The sequence below is a fragment of the Hippocampus bargibanti genome, linkage group LG17 (assembly GCF_051943395.1).
Source record: "Hippocampus bargibanti isolate YZ-2025 linkage group LG17, ASM5194339v1, whole genome shotgun sequence".
NCBI classification, from domain to species: Eukaryota; Metazoa; Chordata; class Actinopteri; order Syngnathiformes; family Syngnathidae; genus Hippocampus; species Hippocampus bargibanti.
The window spans coordinates 8927546-8947468 of NC_142750.1; the positions used below are offsets into that span (position 1 = coordinate 8927546).

The window sequence follows — 19923 nt, forward strand, 5'->3', positions numbered from 1 at the left end:
ACCGTTGCTCTTTTTGAGGCGAGAACAAGTTAGACCTACATAGTGGAATTTTAAATCATATAAAATAAAGACACCTTTGTGTACGTTTCAGTGAGTCATAAAAGTGAGCAGAGTGGTGCCACTCTTTTAAACAGCGGGAAGTCTTTATTTGTGAGTACAAAAAAATGAGACAGCAGACATGTCACGGAATAATTTAGCATGGTTGAAAATAACGCAGCAGAGACAAACAGGATTTACAAACCAGGCTAGCTCAATAGAGGAAGAGGACATATCAGAAAATAAGTTGACCAAAAAATAATCAGAATTTAGCTGTCTCTATGAAAATTCAACAAATGAATGAAATAAATACGCAAGAGCAGAGTAACGACATCTGTTGTCTTCTCGCAGCTATTTTTAGCCTGCACAAAACATGGCAAGAAATTGCATCCACATTCTCTATTAGTGATTTTCCAAAGTGCTACACAATTTTCTTTTAATCTGTAGCTTGTTTGACTGGTTGAGCTTGTTTGGACAACTACATGAATCAACGCTCATCTATTTAAGAACATTTCTCGGCTGCCATCATTATGGCTCATATGAGAATGCATGTGAAAGATCCGAGGAAGAAACAGACTGCTTACACAGCTCCAAAAAGGTCATGTATGTCATCTTTGTCTTCCATCTTGTACATGTTACTGCTTAGTGTAAAACGGCTATTTTCCCCCTCTGGTATTTTATAGGTAGCATGCATGTGAGACCCGGCAACATACTTGATTCAACTGGAAAAAGGTTTGTTGTTTTTGGCACTTTAGAAACCAAAGTGGACTGGAACAGCACTGGACTTGTTCAGACCTGATAATGCCTCGTTTTACCACATGAGGTCGCTGGCGCCTGAAATCTTCCATATGTCATTTTTAATTTTATGTTGCCTCAGGCTTCGTTGTGGAGGGACAGAATTCAATTTAGCAGCTGTGGAAATTCAGGTAAGGTTCAACGGCTGTTACAAAAGCATCACCATCATCGTTCAAAGTAAATTCGGAAACAAATAAGCGTCAACAATAATGCACACAACGTGTGCTGTACATGCATGCTTACAAATAACACATGGGAGTCAAACATGATAACAACAATGGCCGTTTAGATTTTTGCACTTTTTTTTTTTACATCAAAAGTGAACCGTCAGAATGTCAACTTAATTTAAGTGAAGTAAAACACAAAAAAACTACGGCATTTTGGGCCTCAGTCATGTGGACAGAACAACAAAAACAAAAAAAAAAAATGATGAGACCAATGGTCTGTGGCATATAAATACTCAAAGTCATGGTAAAAATAGTTTTGTCATTGTAAATGTACTGTCTTGATACATCTTCGCCATCAATTACGAATAGTACGTGGACTTCAGAAGAACGGTTACGTAAGCCACACCACTCCCACGATAGTAACATAAATATACAAAAATACGTCATGTATTTATATCATGTATTGGTGAATATAAAACCTATGTGTCAGGAAGAGGACATAAGATACAAAGTACAAAAACAGAATAAGAACACAGCTGTAAGGTCACAGCAGGTTGTACAGCAGCAAAGACCCACACCCCTGCCCCTCCACGCCCAATCCTCCCATCTGTCTACTGTCTTTCAGGCTGGGGCGTTGGGGCCATAAGTCACCATAAGTCTGGACATGAGCAGGCGTTTTGATTTTTTCCCAAGGCCTTAAAAGCATGGACGGTTCCGACAATTGGTTGCCATGGTAACCGAATGGTTCGTTTTACTTTCTACCTGCTTATGAGGTGATCTTCAGGAGTTCTCCCATAGATGAGTGTGTTAAAAACAACGGAAACAAAAACAAGGGGAAAATATTGAAAATAAAAATAATCGTCAGTATTTCTGAGTCACCAGCAGCAACTTTTGGCCTTGACCCTGCAATAGGAATGACACTTTAACTTTCTGGACGGAGTGAAGTGACCGCAGCTGAAAGTAAGCCTGAAGTCCAAAGCTTTAATGTACGGGAAGTATTTTATTGGTAAAGACCTATCATTATGTTATTTTAACTTCATCCAATATGGATGACCTTCCAAAGAGTGGCATTTAAGAGACAGAAATAACCTCACTAGAAATTGTAGTCTACTCAGAAAATCGTGTGTGAATGCTGAGAGAGTCCGGCACCCAATTGAAGTCCAAATACAAGTAAAAAAATGGAATAGAGGGTGTCGCAAGAACAATCGGGGGCATTTCTAAGTGCTTGAAGATGCCAAGTCATTGTCGCTTTTTTGTGTGGCACCTCGTTATTCGGATTTATCGCAAATAAGTGCTAGGAATGACCCCCCCCCCCCAAAAAAAAAAAAAAAAAAAAAAAAAACAAGCACATTTTGTTTAAGAACAATAACAAAAGAAACTCATACATATATGGAAACAATAGTCCTTAATTTCATACTCCTAAAAAGTTACATAATTTACATAACGAAGTAAATGATTAGGTTTTATTTTTACAAGTTCCAATGAGACATTAAAGTTACAATTTGAGGAGGGGGGGGAAATTAACTATAATAATCTAGTTAACATTTTTTATAACCCAAAAATGTTTCATAAAAGGATGACCTCCCAAAATTATAAATAAAATACAGTTTATGGTAAAGGTTATGGCTAATTATTTTGAAAAAACTGCGTGATAAGATCAAAAAAAATCTAATTCTATGGTAAAACAAATTTATAGAGAGAGTAAAAAATGTACAGTCACAGCTCTATAATATTAAGAGAAAATTAGTATTTGGACGGGGGGAAAAATGCTCTGAACTTGATGAGAAAAATGGTACCATTTCATGGAAACTCATTTTACACAAGAAGTGAATTAATAAGAAGATAAAGTTGCAATATTAATGACATAAACATTCCAAGAATTAGTATTTGTAATTTATTTCTGGGGTCGTTTCTCAGCATTCACACAGTTAATTGTCGCTCGACAGAAATAAACTGTTCGCTCTTGCAGCAATGTAATTTTATGTAATTTTTTTTGAATGACACTCTCTTCCTGACTGACATCTTTTGGATTGATGTTGTCCTATACTACAACCAAAATATCCTTATAAGTGCTCTGTGGGGAAAACGGTGTAAAATTATCAACAAATCTCCCCATAAAGTCCAAATGTATCTTGCTACATGACAAAAATGAACGCAATCCGCTGACTCCGTAAACAGGTTGGACATCCAGGCACGCAAATAATCAAGGCAGCGCTTGATATGCTTGGAAATGATTCGGTGTGGTTTGACATCATTTCAAACCAAGATTGTGGACTGGTGCTGCCACCCAAAGGCATGTCGAAATTTTTCTTTTTCTCTTTTTGGGCTTTATTTTTCTAAATCTCTGTGCTCAGGCAAAAAGGGGAACCCTGCCGGTGTTATTTGGACGGTTTTGGAGGGGAGGGAAAGGTAGTTTGCATAGTGCAAATACAGACTGTACCAAAAGTCACTGGAGACGTCCCCTTTTATTTAGGTCTCATTCAGACAGATTTGAGATCATCGGCGTTAGCTTGGAGGTTATTGGAAGCCTATTGTGAGATAAGCTGTTAAATGCTGATGGCCTCACATCTGTTCAAATAATGCCCGAAACGAAATAAAAACAGTAACTTTTGGAACGCCTACAACGATAACCCCCCCCCCCCCCCACCCTAACTCATTCACTGCCATTCCCAAATTTATTTGGGAATTGAAAAGTGTGACGTGGAGCGTCATTCCCAAACCACCGGGTTTTGGTTTATCTTACGGGGGTGCCGATAAAACGTTGATCAGACACTTGGCTATGTTTTTATCCCTTCCACAAGGGGGCAGCATTTGCATTTTGTCCATGTTACCAATTTGTGACAAGTCAGCTGTTGTTAGGCTATATAAATCAATATGTATGCATTGTTATTTTGTGCATCCGCCCCAATTTCAAGCTCAGATAACTCCAGAACCATATAATTTGATCCTTTCCTCTGTCATCTAGAACTGCTTCATGTCACAAAGAGAGTACAGAAAGTGCTGAAGAATGAATGACTCTCTGTGTCTTTGTGTTATCGTATTATTTATTTTATTTTATTTTTTTTACTTTGTTACTTCCGAGTTGAGTGAACGCAGGCGCGGTTGGCTGCCACTGCTCACCCGCTGAACGACTATCCTGTGACTGTAAAGTGTCCTTGAGAGTTTTGAAAGGCGCCTATAAATGAAATGTATTATTATTATTATATATTATTATAATTTAGGAATTAACTATTTTTTTGGATGAAAGAACTAGAAAGAGTCTAAGGTTCCTAACGCTGTATTGTATTGTAGTCTTAAAACTCAATACAGGTAAGATCCGACTTACGACCAGCTCGACTTACGACCACCCGTACTTACGACCATGACCTCCAGACCCCTTTTTTTTTTTTCATTTTAATTCTACGCCTGGCACCACAACGCACTAGCAGGCCGGCAACACGTAGGACAATTTTGGCCAGGCAGCCAGCATCTCACTCTCGCACAGCAATCGACCGTGGGATGGCATCAGGGGTGGGGGGGTTTAGCCTCCGAGTCTCTATTCAACATTTTGAATGGATTTTGAATGGACTTACAACCAATTTGACTTAAAACCCTTTGGTCTGAACGGAACTCGGTCGTAAATTAGATGTTTGTTACCTGTATTCTGTGGGTCCGACAATTTGAGTGAAAATGACAAAAACCCTGGCACTGGAGTGGACACATTTTTGTATGTCTGGCAGTGAATGAGTAAAAAAAAAGTTGGGAATGTTGGTCCAAAGTGTAAACTGAACGGATTTGGGGGAGGATCCCCAAAGGCAACCCAGCGATATAAGGTCTGTGTGTGCGTTTAAGGTAAAAGGGGTGTTAAGATAAAGGACAGAGAGTCATGAATGCAGCATAAGATCACTTGGGGCTTATCATCCTGTCGATCCACTTTCAGTCTTCCTACCGAGATTCCTTTCGGAGCAGGATGAGGCCAAGTAATGGTCAGGCGGGTAAATAAAGCCCAGTGCAACGGACACTAGGACGGCGCCGAAAAGGGTGTCGGACCGGAGCTGTTGTGGTTGGACGATTTGACGATGGTAATGACGCTGGTGGTCGCCACTTTACCCGGCGACAGGGGCCTGCCGCGGGTCACAGTCCTGGCAAAACACTGGAGCGCCTCGTACTTAGCGCGGAGGGCCTCCAGCTCCAACCGCATGCTAGCGTTTTCCCGGGCCAATTTGTCCACCTCGTGCTGCAGGTCCATCTTCTGGCGCTCCAGCTCTTCCTTCTGGGTGACGCGCTTGATGCGGCAGCTGGCGGCGTATCCTCGGTTCTTGAGTGTGCGCCGTCGCTGCTTCAGCCGCACCACGTCTTCCTTGGTCAGTCCGCGCAGGTGCTGGTTTAGCTCCCGCACGGACATGGCCACCAACTCGTCGTCGCTAAGGGCCGGGGCATTCTCGCCCGACTCCTTCTTGACCTGTGGCCCAGAAAACGCAATGTCGATATCGAGCCCAAAATTACTTCATATCCGGGGCTTACCTTTAAAGCTTTGCTCGTCTTGAAAGGAGTCGTCATTCCCTGCATGCAGACACTCACACAGGAGACGCACTGAGGCAGTAGATAGGAACAGTGTTAGTCATTCAAAATACTCGTACCATCTTTTTACTCACACAGCAAGACCCAAGCAAGGCCTTAGGAACACCGTATATTCATTTTGCAGTGTTTCTCGTGGCAGCACTGCTTCGTCCAATCAGATATCAGTCTTACCTCATTCACTGCCAGATGATTTGCAAAAATGTGTCCACTCCAGTGCCATGGTTTTTGTCATTTTCACTCAAATTGCAGGACCCACAAAATACTGAGTTTTAGGGCAGTATAAACATTCAATTCAACGTAAGAAACCACAGATTTTTTTATCAGAAAAAAAAGACTTAATTCCTAAATTATATGGGGCTGGAGTTATCTGAGTTTGAAATGGGGGCGGCTGTACAAAATACAATATACATATTGATATACAGTATATAGTGGAAGTTGTAACAAAGCGCTAACATGGACAAAAGGCAAATGCTGTCCCCTCGTGGTACATTGCCAGAGGTCTGACCAGTGCTATATTTACACTCCCCGCAAGTAAAAAAACAAACCCCGACCAAATTCGGGAATGGCGCTCCAAGTCACACTTTTCAATCGGAATTTGGGAATGGCAGAGAATGAGTTAATATTCCGATGTCACTATTCTGCCCAAGGCCTTCACAATCAGCAGTGCTGGCTGACGGTGCTTCAACTGTATGACCGTTTTATTTCATTCATTCAGGTTTCAAATGAAACCTTGAGAGCAACTTTTAGTCAAACGCAGACTCGCGCATATACTGTACTGTACGTCTGTGTAAACTCTCAGTTGTACAGAAGTGGTCCATCGACGAAAATGTTTTTTTCAGCCGTCATCTGTACTTCTTTGAAGGTGTCGGACGTTTCGCTTCTTATCCAAGTTGCTTCATCAGCGAACTAAAGTCTTGCTGGTAGTTTCGGCCCTATATATATCCCTACTGCCCAGACGTGGCGGTGCCGGACTCTTCTATGGTTGGTCCCTGCTCTCAGGTTGGGGGGAGCATAGGACTACTCCCTGCGGCTCCATTCATTACTTCTATTGTCCTGACTGATTACTTCTATTGTCTTGCCTGATTATGAGGTATACGACTGGCCTAATTGCCCCATTTGCTCTAGTATCACCTCATCAGCATAACTAAGCCTATGTTGCCTAAGCAGGCTGTTGTATGAACGATCCAAATTGAACCTCACCCCACCATGGCGGTTTAGTGAATAATTTTGCTGTTTTATGAAAATGGCTTCTTTTACTCCCCTTTCAAACCAGCAAAATTGTGTTTAGGGATGAATCTAAAAATTCACGATGGCCTTTACAGGTGAACTTGTGTTCAATGTTCTCCAATTAGGAACTGAATGGCCAAATTGACACCTAAAAACACAGGATCCTAAAATGTTTGCTCAATTGCAGATCATTGAAAGCTCTTTATTGCCTCTCCACCAACTGTTAGCATTTTGCCATTGGCCACGCGTAACAGCAGAGGACAACAACATCTGAGCCGATTGTCTCAAAAATGTCGTGCATTAGAATAAGGCAGGATCCCCCTTATGGTCACAGAGTTGTGTGTTGCCCCCCCCAAAAAAAACAAAACAAAACAACCCCGGGACCAAAAGCAAAGGCTCTATTTCAAGACTTGGAAGTGCCGCGTTTCGTGCTCTGTGGCTACCATGGCAACGTCTCTGTGAATGGGCGTGGGAGTGTGAGTCACATGGTCAGCGAGCGGGTAAACAAGGCTCATTCATGACCGCAGCAGCCGAGCTCACACAGCCGACAAATAAGTCGGCTGTGTGAGTACCCCCCCCCCCCCCCCTCCCAACAAGATGGTGAGGAGGGGGTCCCTCCGTAACACCCACCACCACATGACAGGGCATAAATTAATGTCACGTCAGCATTACATTTAGCGTACAGTCATGTTGACCTTTAGCGGAGTGCCTTGTGGAAAATTCCCAGTGTCACGACGGAATAGTTTCCCTCGTAGTCACGGGTATATTTTTACCGGCAGACAATGTCGTCTATCAGCATCCCGCTGCTCAAATCGCCGGGCTTCCCTAAGCCCTTGCATGCCCTTATTTATCTCTGCAGGTAAATTTAGACGCCACGCTAGGCCCCATTTCTGCCGAGTCGACAGTATCACCCGAAGTGATATGCTCGAAATATTCCCTGGGGTGGGGTAGCGGTGGTCCTCAGACTTTTTACACCGAGTACCACCTCAATAATTACTTAGCTCCCATCATGATCGACATTAAAAAAAAAGTTGCCAAGAAGGCCCAAGTGTGACTCGAAAGCCACGATAACATTACTCTTTGTACAATTCGAACAGTCACAATTTAAGAGTATGGTCAAATTAAACTGTGTACAGTGATACCTCATCTTACGAACGCTTTAGCTCACGAACTTTTCGCTTTATGAACATTAAATTGGCGAAAATATAATCTTAGCATACAAACTAGTTTTCAGCGGACAAACCAAGACACCACACTCCAACTGTATTATATTGCCTCCAAGTGACCAAACCTCACATACAAGGAGTTGCAATTGAAAAACTGATGTCTTGGCGTTTGCTTTATTTAGTTTTTTTGAAGTATGGTGCTTCCGCATTAACTCATTCACCGCCAGACATGCAAAAAATGTGTCTACTCCAATGCCAGGGTTTTTGTCATTGTCACTTGATTTCCAGGGCCCACAGAATATCGAGTTTTCGGACTACATAAACATTCTATACAGCATTTGAAACCTTAGACTGTGTTCATTCGTCAGAATGAAGAAAAGGAAAAAGAGTTAATTCCTAAATTATATGGGTCTGTAGTTATATGAGCTTGAAATGAGGGTGGCTGTCCAAAATACAACAATGCAATACATACATATTGGTTTATATAGTGCTTTAACAACAGCTGAACGTGGAATAAAGCGCTAACATGGAAAAAAGGAAATGCTGCCCCCATGTGGAAGGGGGCAGCATTTCCCAAGCAAGAAAAAAACAAAACTGAACTAATTTGGGAATGGCGTTCTACGTCTTATTTTCAATTCCTGAATACATTTGTGAATGGCAGTGAATGAGTTAAAAACACACTGAACACATTTTAGTTGTCTTTTTGTGGGTCCATCACATACTACTTATTAAATTCATCTCAATGGGTAAAGATGATTTACAACTTATTCTGATAGGGAATTGGGATTTTCTGCGACTGTTGTACATGTGATCTCTTAAAATTATTGTGAGAAATGATCAATACGACATCTCAGTTCATAGGATAGAGACTAACATCAAAGTGTTCTAGCCTGCTAAAACGGATGACTAATTAATGTAAACCACTAAGCCCTGTTTCGGGATTCTAACGACATCAACCCAGCCGCATAACCAAAGTCTACATATTTATATATAGTAGTCCTCATATGCAAGTAGTTGGAAAATGTCTCATTGCGTCAGCACGGGGGTCCCTGGGAATATTCCTTCTGACGATTAAGGGGAACGTGTTGCATGTTGGCAGTACGGGAGGCCCCTTTTCTTTATACAAGGAGGCCTCTCGCGAGAACGAAGATCTTGTTTTTTTTCTGAAATTCTTTAGGCATTTCTGTGTTTTTCTAAGGTTCAAGATGCCAACATTTCCTCCGCAAGAACTCGCGTGATAGAACCCAGGCGCTGGTGTACAACAGACGCAATCAAGAAAACAACTCGTGAGAGGCCATTCTGCAAAGGCAAGTCTGGGAAAATACCTCCAAAGAGGGGAAAAAAAGAGAACAGATGGTTCACTTTGAGAACAAAAACCACATTCCTGAGTAAACACACATGTGTCGGAGGCCTCTCATGCAAATGTTCACCGGAGCAAATTTCCCGCCGTGTACTCCACTACAAGGGAACGGCGAAAGGGGAAAGAGGAGGGGGCCCGGGGGTGAGACTCTTCCTCACTTGTTAAACAACAATTGCAGTGTAAAAAAACGTCTGGAATTCCGATGTGTCTGCTGGAGTTCACGTGCCCAAACAAATCAAATGTAGCCTGTGTGCACATGCCAGGAGCTCGGTTGTAAAAATGTTTTGATATACAGTAGAACTGTGAATTCACACATCTTTTTAATTCATTCATTGCCAGACGATGTGCAAAAATGTGTCCACTCCAGTGCCAGGGTTTTTGTCATTGTCATTTGAATTCCAGGGCCCACAGAATATTGAGTTTTAGGACTACATAAACATTCAATACAGCTTTAGAAAATTTAGACACTCTTAGTTAATTCCTAAATCATACAGGTCTGGAGTTATATTAGCTTGAAATAAGAGCGGCTGTCCAACATGCAATAATAATAATACATTTCATTTATAAGCGCCTTTCACAACTCTCAAGGTCACTTTACAGTCACAGGCTAAATGTTTCTGTGGGTGAGCAGCGGCAGCCAAACGCGCCAGCATTCACTCAACCCGAAAGTAACTCAAATAGATAGAAAGCTAGCTCACTTGATAGCTAATAGCCAGCGAGCTAGATAGATAGCGAGCCAGCTATATATTGTTAACTCATTCACTGCCATTCACAAATTGTACTCGAAAATGGAATGTATGACGTAGAGCGCCATTTCCGATTTTGTTCTGGTTTTGTTTTTTCATGCTTGGGTGCCAATAAAGCACTGGCCATGGCCTCTGGCAATGTCCCCTCCTCTCCGCAAGGGGGCAACCTTTTCCATGTTAGCGCTCCGCTACTCCCTCAGCCGCCGCTAAAGCGCTCCACAAAACCAATATGCATGTATTAATAATAATACATTACATTTTAAGCGCCTTTCAAAGCTCTCAATGACACTTTACAGTCACAGACAAGCATAGGTACGACAATAAATAAAATACAATCACAAATAGAATGCAATAAATAAAATACAATTATAAATAGAAACAAGGGAGAGAGTTACACAGAAAATGCAATTTTAAATAGGTGGGGTTTTGAAATGGGACTTGAAGGTGGGAAGAGACTTTATTGCACTGCACCCCCGACAGCCGCCCCCACATCTCCAGATTCATACAGTCCAGGATTTAACTCTTCTCCCCTAATGAAAGAAGAGAGTCCAAGGTTTCCAACACTGCATTGAATGCCCATGCAGTTCCAAAACTCAACATTCTGTGGGCTCTGGAATTTAAGCGAAAATGACAAAAGCCCTGGCACTGGAGTGGACACGTCCCCATATTGGTTTATGTAGGGCTTTAACAACAGCTGAAGCTGGATCAAAGCGCTAACATGGGGAAAAAGGGAAAATGCTTCCCCTTTGTGGAAAGGAAAAAACATTGCCAAAGGCCATGGCCAGCACTTTATCGGCACCCAGGCACGAAAAAACAAAACCGGAACAAATGCCTCCTTGGTGAGGTGTTCCGGGCATATCCCACGAGCAGAAGACCCCAGGGATTACCCAGGACATGCTGGAAAGACTATGTCACCCAGCTGGCCTGGGAACGCCTCGGGATCCGCCTGGAAGAGCTGGAAGAAGTGGTTGGGGAGAGGGAAATCTGAGCTTTCCTACTGAAGCTGCTGCTGCTGCCGCGACCCAAACAGCAGCAGGTGATGGCTATTTATTTATTTATTATTTCATTTTCTTTCTTTTTCATGAACGTTGACTTTAATAGAATTCATTCTATTTCATAACAGGTGACAATTTTAAATTTCAGAACGGATTATTTCCTATAGGGAGAAACTGATCAAACAGCATCTCTCTTTCATTTCTTTCATAACTTTGCTGCTGTGAAATGTAAATTTCTCCACTGTGAGACTAATAAAGGCAAATCCAATCCAATCCTGGAAAGTTTATTTTCTTCTTTCTTGCCTTTTTTTAACCTAAACTCACCTAACTGCATTACCTCAGAAATCCCCAGCAATAACGATTGTATTGGAATAACGCAATGGCTCATCCGCAACAAAGCGACAAAAGTGATTCGTCGCCACAGGGTTGGAGATAAAAGATGGCGCGGCGAGTCAATACGTGCAATGAACACGCAGGCCGTGACTGGTGTGGAGAGCAGAGCGTGTGTCGCGTTGTTTTGGGCGGAAGCATCACTTTGTAATGGATGCTTTCTAGGGTATTTTTGGACACCTCGGGTCTATTTTTTCCCCTCTTGTTTTTCAAAAACAATCCCACATCGCATGTCTGCGAATAAGACAAACAACAAAAGACCAAACTTTTTTTTTTTTTACCCCTGCGCTTATATGTCTTTCATCACATATACTTTAAACGATACTTTGTTCATTAACTCATTCACTGCCATTGCTGAATTTATTCGGGAATTGAAAAGTGTGACGTGGAGCGCCATTCCCGAATTTGTTCGGGTTTTGTTTTTTCTTGCGTGGGGTGCTGATAAAGCGCTGGTCAGACCTCTGGTAATGTTTTTTTTCCCTTCCACAAGGGGGCAGACTTTGCATTTTGTCCATGTTAGCTCTTTGTTACAGCTTTAGCTGTTGTTAAAGCACCATATAAACCAATATGTATGTATTGCATTGTATGTATTTTAGACAGCCGCCCCATTTCAAGCTCACATAACTCCAGACCCATATAATTTAGGAATTAACTCTTTTTTTTCTGATGAAAGAAGAGAGTCTAAGGTTTCTAACGCTGCATTGAATGTTTATGTAGTCCTAAAACTCAATATTCTGTAGGTCCTGCAATTGGAGTGAAAATGACAAAAACCCTGGCACTGGAGTGGACACATTTGCACATCATTTGGCAGTGAATGAGTTAATGTACATAAAGAGAGCAGGTTAAACAACCTGCATGGGCAAAAATCCAAATTGCACATCGATTGGTTTCATTGGTTCCGGCAGTGATGAAAGTGAAAAGTAAAAAAAAAAAAATACATACTATTTATTTACTATAAAGTGGTTAAACGTTCACTTTTGACGCTAATCCACTTTGCATGTTGTCATGATTTTTCAGTGCTAGCAATATTTGAAAATTGTTCATTGATTATGTTTTTTTTCAGGCATCTGGTCAAGTTCAAGGTAGCGACAGGTAACTGGAGGGCCAAGCCCTCTCCAAAAATAAACAACGCACAACCGCCTTGTTTTCCTTCTTTCTATTTCCTTGTTCATAGGGCAGACTTGAAGTCACCCCTTTGCAGATAATCTTTTGTCACTTTTCTATTTTCTTTTTTTTTTCTTCCCAGGCGGCTGTTGAAATTCATCCAACAGACCCTGTACATGTGCAAATTCCACTCTCTTTCACCCAGCGCAGCACATTCGCCGAGATCCGGTGTGAAGGAAACGTGGCGCATAGCCGAGCGGTGAGTCATGCTGTTTACTGTTAAAAGCCCCAAGCGGCAGGCAGGGAATCGCACCCTCCCCGATCTGACGTTTCCTGGAAAATCCCGTTGTTTCACAAGAAAGGAAGGAAAAGTAGCCCGAGCAACGGTTGGCATGACCACCGGAGATCTTTGGTGCGGAAAGGGTGGAGAACGCGCTGTATTCCAAAGACAATTTCAAGAATGCAGAACGAGCCCTGGGAAAATGAGCCCGCATGGAAAAGCCGTGTGTGAATAACAGCAGACAAAAAGCTCACGTTTAGCAGTCGCTGTGCACTCCAAAACAACAAGCTCAGGCATTCTGGATGTGTGCTTCCTGCTTGCATTCTCATTCGGTGTGGAACCAGGAAGTTGCAAAATGTGCATCAGCGATTCAGACCCATCCAAACCAGCAAGGAATTCCCAATGACATCCCGACAAATTAATAATCTTGGCCCATGTTACGCCTATGAGTACAGATGTGTAGTCTCTCAGTCGTACAGTAGTGGTCCATCTATGAAAAGGTTTCTTCAGCCGTCGTCTGTACTTCTTTGAAGGTGTCGGACGTTTCACTCCTCATCCGAAGTGCTTCGTCAGCGAACTAAAGTTGTGCTGGTAACTCTATCCCTAATAGACAGTAGTGGCGGTCCCAGACCTCTACTCTGATAGGTCACTGCCCTAAAATTGGGGGACAGTAGACTACTCCCTGACGCTAATCTGATGACTTCTTTTGTTCTGTCTGATTACCCCTAATATTGTATGCTCTGATTGCCTCATTAGCTCTGGTATCCACTCATTAGCATCATGCTAACATGGACAAGAATTCCTTTAAAAATAGTAGACGGTATCACATCATTAGCATCATGGGCCAGAGTTACCAGCACAACTTTAGTTCGCTGACGAAGCTCTTCGGATGAGGTGCGAAATGTCCAACACCTTCAAAGAAGTACAGCTGACGGCTGAACAAACCTTTTCATTGATGGCCTTCAAGTACAATGACATAAACCCTGGAATGGACACATTTTTGCACGTCTGGCAGTTAGTGAGTTTAAAAAGTTGTTGAAATAGTTTAGATAGATTGGTCGATCTTTGATTATATCGATGACGGTTTTCTTTTTTTTCAGTTTGGTAATCTGAGAACAACCCCAAAATCCTCAATTAGTAAAAATCTGAAGAATTAGAAAAACATTTGGTTACATAGATTAGCCCGATGCTAAAAAGTGGCAACTGAACCACGGGTTTGTATAAACAGCAATTTATTGCTCTACTCCAATTACAGTATACTCAACAGTTTTGACTCTAAGCGTTTTAATATGACAACATCAACAAAATCTACCAAACCATTGTGGTGTAAACATGAATCAGTCAATCACATATCAAACAAACTGTGAACTTTTGCGACCATTTTCCTTGGAGAGCCACTGCGACTGAAACAATATGAAGAAGTCATGAATAACGGATTGTTCAAGTTACTGTAATGAAGGGTTTACAAACAAGAAAATGCTTCCAATATGTCTCGTATTCATTACATGTGAAAATCTGAACTGTCAGTACAGATTTTTGCAATTTGAATTGGATTTATTATTCAACCGTCAATATTTTTATTTGATGGTTTTCAGAAAACCATACTATGAAACAAAGCCAGCAATGTCTTTTTGGAGCAATTATGCCATTTTGATCACATTCGATTGCGCAGGTGTAACCGACCAACGTATTATTGGCTGCGTAAATGATGTTTACCAGTGAGTAAAATCGCAGGCTTGCATAGCCAATCATCCGCCTCTCTCCCTCAAAGCCAGTGGGCAAAAACACATCAGAGCAAACATCCCTGTGAGTCATCACATTGCTCACCGCAGCTATGTCACTTTCACAACACTCCACCAACCACCACCACATGAGCGTTTTGCATTCTGCTGCTTGCGTTTCATCCCGGGCAAAAGTAGTCAATGACTGGTGACAATATAAATACATATCCCCCTTGTCTGGATTTCATGTGCTTCATCACGCTCACGCAACAAGCGCACAAGTGGAAAAGAAGTGAGTCAGCCCTGGGACTTCATAGAAAAAAAAACAGGAGGATAAGGGAGGCGGAACGGGCTTCAATGGAGGCACATGGTCACCTCATGACAGATGAGAGTGCCCACTCCCACATTCTGTGCACCCACCCGGAACCAGATTGAAAATGGTGACATTTAGAGTGAAAGAAGTGACTCAAATCGTGATCGCACATAATTGGAGTTGCGTCAGAGTTCAACTGAGCTCATACGCTCATTAAAAGAAAGTCAACACTTATCGAGTCAATACTGTTAGGTATATCAAATATGGTATTTTTACTTTTAGATATTTTTATACTTTGCACAATGTACAGATACTTTTTGTGCACTTGTACATTACAGTCTCCTGACATTTTCTTTTGTGCATAGACTTTGTTTGATCTTTGACACCCTCCCACATCTGTTAATTTTGCTGCTGTAGATTGCAAATGTCCACCATTGTGGCTTTCTGATTCTGATTCTTCCTGATTTATTACAAGTGCATAATTTTGCGGGTCGACACTAAAATCACATCACAATACTTATTTTGTTTTTTTGCGCCTGGTAAAAAAGGTATTATTGATCCAGGTATATGCCACCCTTTTCCCCAAGCCTTGCCAGTACCGGTGGTCTAACGATTTATGCTGCCCTTTGTCCTACAAGTCGAAAATGTACACCACGTGTTGTATTCCGATGTCAAAAGCAGGCTGGGATTTGGGCTGTTTTTATTTTTACGCTGCATCCAATATGAAAACAGAAGTGCGGTACAATGATTTTTACAGACTCATCGCGTCAGTTTCGTTCAAAAATAATCATCAATGTCATAATACAATCATTCATGTGACATTATTTTAATTACATTTGTACTACTACTACTTTTAATGTTTGATTCGAATGCACGCGCTCACTTCAGCTACTTTTAAAAGCCTTCACCTTTCACTCCGAATGTCTGTTTATTTCAACGTAACCGCAAAACTCTCGAGTAAGCCGTTTTTAGCCACCGTTTATTTTACACGTGTCGACTTAAACTGTTGTTTTTTTTTTTTTACTTCCGCACTTTCGCGACAAATCCAAACTTGTTTTAAATTAAACAAACTCACCTGTCTGGGTGCGCGTGGATCCCCGTGGATTGTAATGCGCAGAAAAATAAAATATAAACAAAAAAATAGATTTTTTTATATGTCCGGTTAGGTGGGAACCGAACTCACCCAGGGATAACGAGGCCGCCGAAGCCGCTTTGCTGAGTCGGGCAGACGGCGACTCAGCCAGCCTGCGAGCGGAGCGTCCTGCTAACTCAATTCACCCCAAAACAACAACAATGTTACTAACATTCCACGCTCCCGCTTCCGCGGGCACTGACGTCACCGCGTCCTCATGACCGCCCCCTCCATTCATGAAAATATCTTAATGCTGACGTCAGCGCCGCGAGGGGGGAAGCCAAAAATAGAAAAGTCTGTTTTTCTAGCGGAGAAAAAAAGTCTTAATCTGGTCGAAGAAAACGTTTACTTTTGAAGTTAAATAAAATATTAAATAGCAATTTTGCGCAACAACAAGCGGGGAAGGGGATGTGGAGCGGGGTGATTGAGGCGGGGGGGGGGGGGGGGGGGGTTAAGTGAAGCTTGCCTGGAGCAGCAACATTCCATTCCGGAGGAAAGTATGCAGGGCAGCGGCAGTCACAGGATTGTTCTTATTGGGCCCGCTGCAGTCACAAGTTATTTTTGCTCAGCGATTAAACAAACTGTGTTTAAAGTAAAAATGTATTTTTAAAAAAAGCAAAAATGGGGCCATTCACTCTTACCTCATTCACTGCCATTCCCGAATGGAAAAGCCTGACTTTGAGCACCATGACCGAATTTGTTCGTGTTTTGTTTCTTCTTGCGGGGTTGCAGATAATTCTAACCCCTCCCATAAGGGGGTAGCATATTCCTTTTGTACAGTCACCCCCATTTCAAGCTCAGATAACTCCCAACCCATATAATTTAGGATTTTTTTTTCTGATGGACGAAGAAAGTCTAAGATTTCGTACGCTGCATTGAATGTTTGCGTAGTCCCAAAACTCAATATTCTGTGGATCCTGCAATTTGACTGAAAATGACTAAAACCCTGGCACTGGAGTAGACACATTTTAAGTTAAGCACCCTGATCCAGAATACACACGTTACAGTTTTTGCTCCACTAGATTTCACACTGTAGCAGAGTTAAGGTGTAACGTGAGTTTAGTGTTTACACTAAATAGTACTAGTGGCTTAAGCAGGGAGAAACACCAATTGGGCATGGTGTAAACGGTGTCCCTAAATTGTTCTTCATGCATGTATGGTTCACAACGTGGCACTCAAAAGTGCCTGTTGATCCTAATAAAGATGCTCAAGTTCTTAAATAGTTGGGACGGGGTGACTCACGCTGGGGCCCCGATTCTGTCACTACGCCCTGTTTTAGCCACACCCAATAGATCAGGAAAACCCATTCGAGTACGAATAGAGTACTGTATAGTTTATTTGACATGTTTCCAGCCATTATCCTCAAACATGTATTGTGGATTTAGAAACACATTTCAGAATTCACTTGACACGTTCTTGAACTCCCACCACTGGTCCGTCCGTGTGTGACTAAGTGGAATCGCACACAAGACTCACTCCCTCGTTGATTCTTAGCAGGCACACATGCTCGCAGATCTTTCACCTGCTGCCACTTAACTTGTGATTTAAAATGCTGTCATGTTTAATAGCCAGTGAGTCAATGGCTAAGCTTGTTGTTCTGCTCAGCACGTAGCACTGGAGATGCGTGTTGACTCCAGACTGCATTTCTCCTGTGAACATCATCAGATAAGTCAACTTGCTTTCATTTTTCTAATCTGGTTGCTCTCGGCTAACATTCGGATAACCCATGTGAGAGACCCCCGCAGCATGTTAGATCATAAATTTTAACTTCAATTGTCATATTTATTGCCATGACAAACTGGGAAAATTACTACAAAATGTTTTGTTGTTATGTCATACGTTGATATTATCTGGTGAGAAAGACTAGACATTCATCTGTTTTCTCTCACACTAGTCCCCATTTGGGTTGCGGGTGATCTGAAATCTGAAGTCCCAGATGACTTTTGTGGTGAGAGGCGGTTTACACCAAGGCTTGAATTGGTTGCAAGCCAATTGCAGGGCACATATACACAAACAACCATTCACATTCATTTCAAAACTGGGTTGGGGGAGTCAGCTCTTTTCAAAGCAACATTAGATCTAGTTGGCTATCTATTAGCTATATGGCTATCTAGCTAGCTGGCCATCTATTAGCTAGCAAGATAGATGTGAGAGAAGAGGATGCACAAAACCGGGATAGATGGATGACATTGATTCGCTGTGGCGACCCCTGAAGGGAAAAGCCGAAAGGAAAAGAAGAAGAAGCTAGCAAGATAGACAGCTTTCGATCGATTTGCATTACTTCCCGGCTGAGTGAACGCTGGCGCGCGTGGCTGCTGCTGCTCACCCACAGAAAAACTTATCCTGTGACAGTAAAGTAATTTTGAGAGTTTTGAAAGGCGCTTATAAATGAAATGTACTATTATTAATGATTAATGAGAAATGTAAATTTCTCCACTGTGAGACTAATAAAGGCAAATCCAATCCTATTATTATTATTATTATTATTATTATTATTGACTTCAGAAAACCCAACGTGCATATTTGGGCAGTATCGGAAGAAGCCAATAGAATGTGCTTCTGGATAAATTCCATACTGGAATGAGATTTTACCATTTAAAGGACTATGTTTCATAATAACTCAGATACAATCAAAACCTTTGCAGTGAAAGTCGAGTCTTCTTTTTGGATTTTCCCTTCAGGGGTCACCACAGTGTCCTCCATCTTCAGATGTTTGATTCGCATGTTTGTTTTGCCCAAGCTTTTATGTCGGATACCCATCCTGACAAAACCCTCTGTATATAGACGGGCTTGCGACCGGCTTATGTCCCCATGTGGCTACAGAATAAGCAACTGTGAACTTAATAAAGATGAAGATGCTTGATAAAAGGCATGATGTGAAAATACAATGAATCAGTGTGTTATGTACAGTATGAATGTTAAATTCTCAAAAAACAGCAGTAACATAATGAAGTCGAGTAGACCTAAGATTGCACCTTGAGATATTTCATAACAACTATTGAGTCATTTTGATGTCATGTAATCAAAATGAGTTGCTCGGCTCTGTCAAAAACTCCACACAGAGCTCAAATAGTGCATCTCAGCTCCGAAGGTTTACTTGTGACTGTGCGCGATGGGGCTTTCTAAGAACAGATCAAAAGCATTCATCAATCGCAAAGAATTACTTCTGTTCAGTTGCAAGTATTTTTCAGATCTACACCAAACTTGATCACTTGGAAATAGGGCCTGGCATCATTCAGAAAAGGATTTATTAATAACCATAGTGCAGCATTATTTTGTAATTATTAGGGATGTTTTATTCAAAATTTTGTTGTGTGCATATTGTGAATTTTGTTATGTATATATTGTAATTTAAAATCCATGTTCGTATTTTATATAATTATATCTATATTATGACCACATAAGATTACCTATAATGCCCTTCCAAATATGAGTCTTCATCTCTCAAATACATGAAAATTTACCTAATAACATGGATTTTTTTTAAAGTACTTTGAGTCTAAATACATTTATGGGATGAAATTGTGTGCTTTTTTTTTAAATTTATTTACCCATGCTCATCAGAGAGATGCAAGGGAGTGGTGTGTGTTTCAAATTTTCGTAAGAGTGGCGAGCTGTGCGGTCTGAGGAGTTTTGGATTACAGGAAGTATCATGGAGTCACTAATCACTGTGCCTTTTTTTAACTGAGTCATTCTCTTCAACTAGCTTGGATATCTGATCTGGCACCAGAGGCCTTCGAGTGTGGGAGAGATCTTTCCCTACCACCTCCAACTTCAAATCAAATCAGGCTTTATGTTGACCATTCACAACATTGAGCTCATATCTTCCCAGTGCAGATGTTTGGGCATTGTTATATATTTGTTGCTAAGACATACAAAAGCTATCATCATAACTAAAGTTCCCATATGACACCACTGAACATTCCATTGA

General features: G+C 41.5%; 2 protein-coding genes across 5 annotated transcripts; one reads left to right on the plus strand and one right to left on the minus strand.

Moving 5' to 3' along the window:
* Positions 1-122: 122 nt before the first annotated feature.
* Positions 123-16378, minus strand: mafk (MAF bZIP transcription factor K). 2 transcript variants are annotated; one of them, XM_089018600.1, is made up of 3 exons: positions 16044-16378; positions 5502-5570; positions 123-5439 (listed from the first exon to the last, which is right to left on the minus strand). In XM_089018600.1, the coding sequence occupies exons 2-3, from the start codon at positions 5544-5546 to the stop codon at positions 4999-5001; spliced, it is 486 nt and encodes a 161-aa protein (XP_088874726.1). In that variant the 5' UTR covers positions 5547-5570; positions 16044-16378; the 3' UTR covers positions 123-4998. The 2 variants fall into 2 exon arrangements, with proteins under 2 accessions (XP_088874726.1, XP_088874725.1); XM_089018599.1 differs by having other exon boundaries at positions 15936-16378.
* Positions 725-15924, plus strand: LOC148885570 (uncharacterized). 3 transcript variants are annotated; one of them, XM_089018605.1, is made up of 5 exons: positions 725-768; positions 914-962; positions 12506-12534; positions 12689-12805; positions 14822-15924. In XM_089018605.1, exons 1-5 carry the CDS (start codon positions 725-727, stop codon positions 14841-14843), a joined length of 261 nt encoding a protein of 86 aa, XP_088874731.1. In that variant the 3' UTR covers positions 14844-15924. The 3 variants fall into 3 exon arrangements, with proteins under 3 accessions (XP_088874731.1, XP_088874730.1, XP_088874729.1); XM_089018604.1 differs by lacking the exon at positions 725-768 and adding an exon at positions 9150-9258 and having other exon boundaries at positions 855-962; positions 12506-12524; positions 12752-12805; positions 12909-15924; XM_089018603.1 differs by lacking the exon at positions 725-768 and adding an exon at positions 9150-9258 and having other exon boundaries at positions 855-962; positions 12506-12524; positions 12752-12805.
* Positions 16379-19923: the final 3545 nt, after the last annotated feature.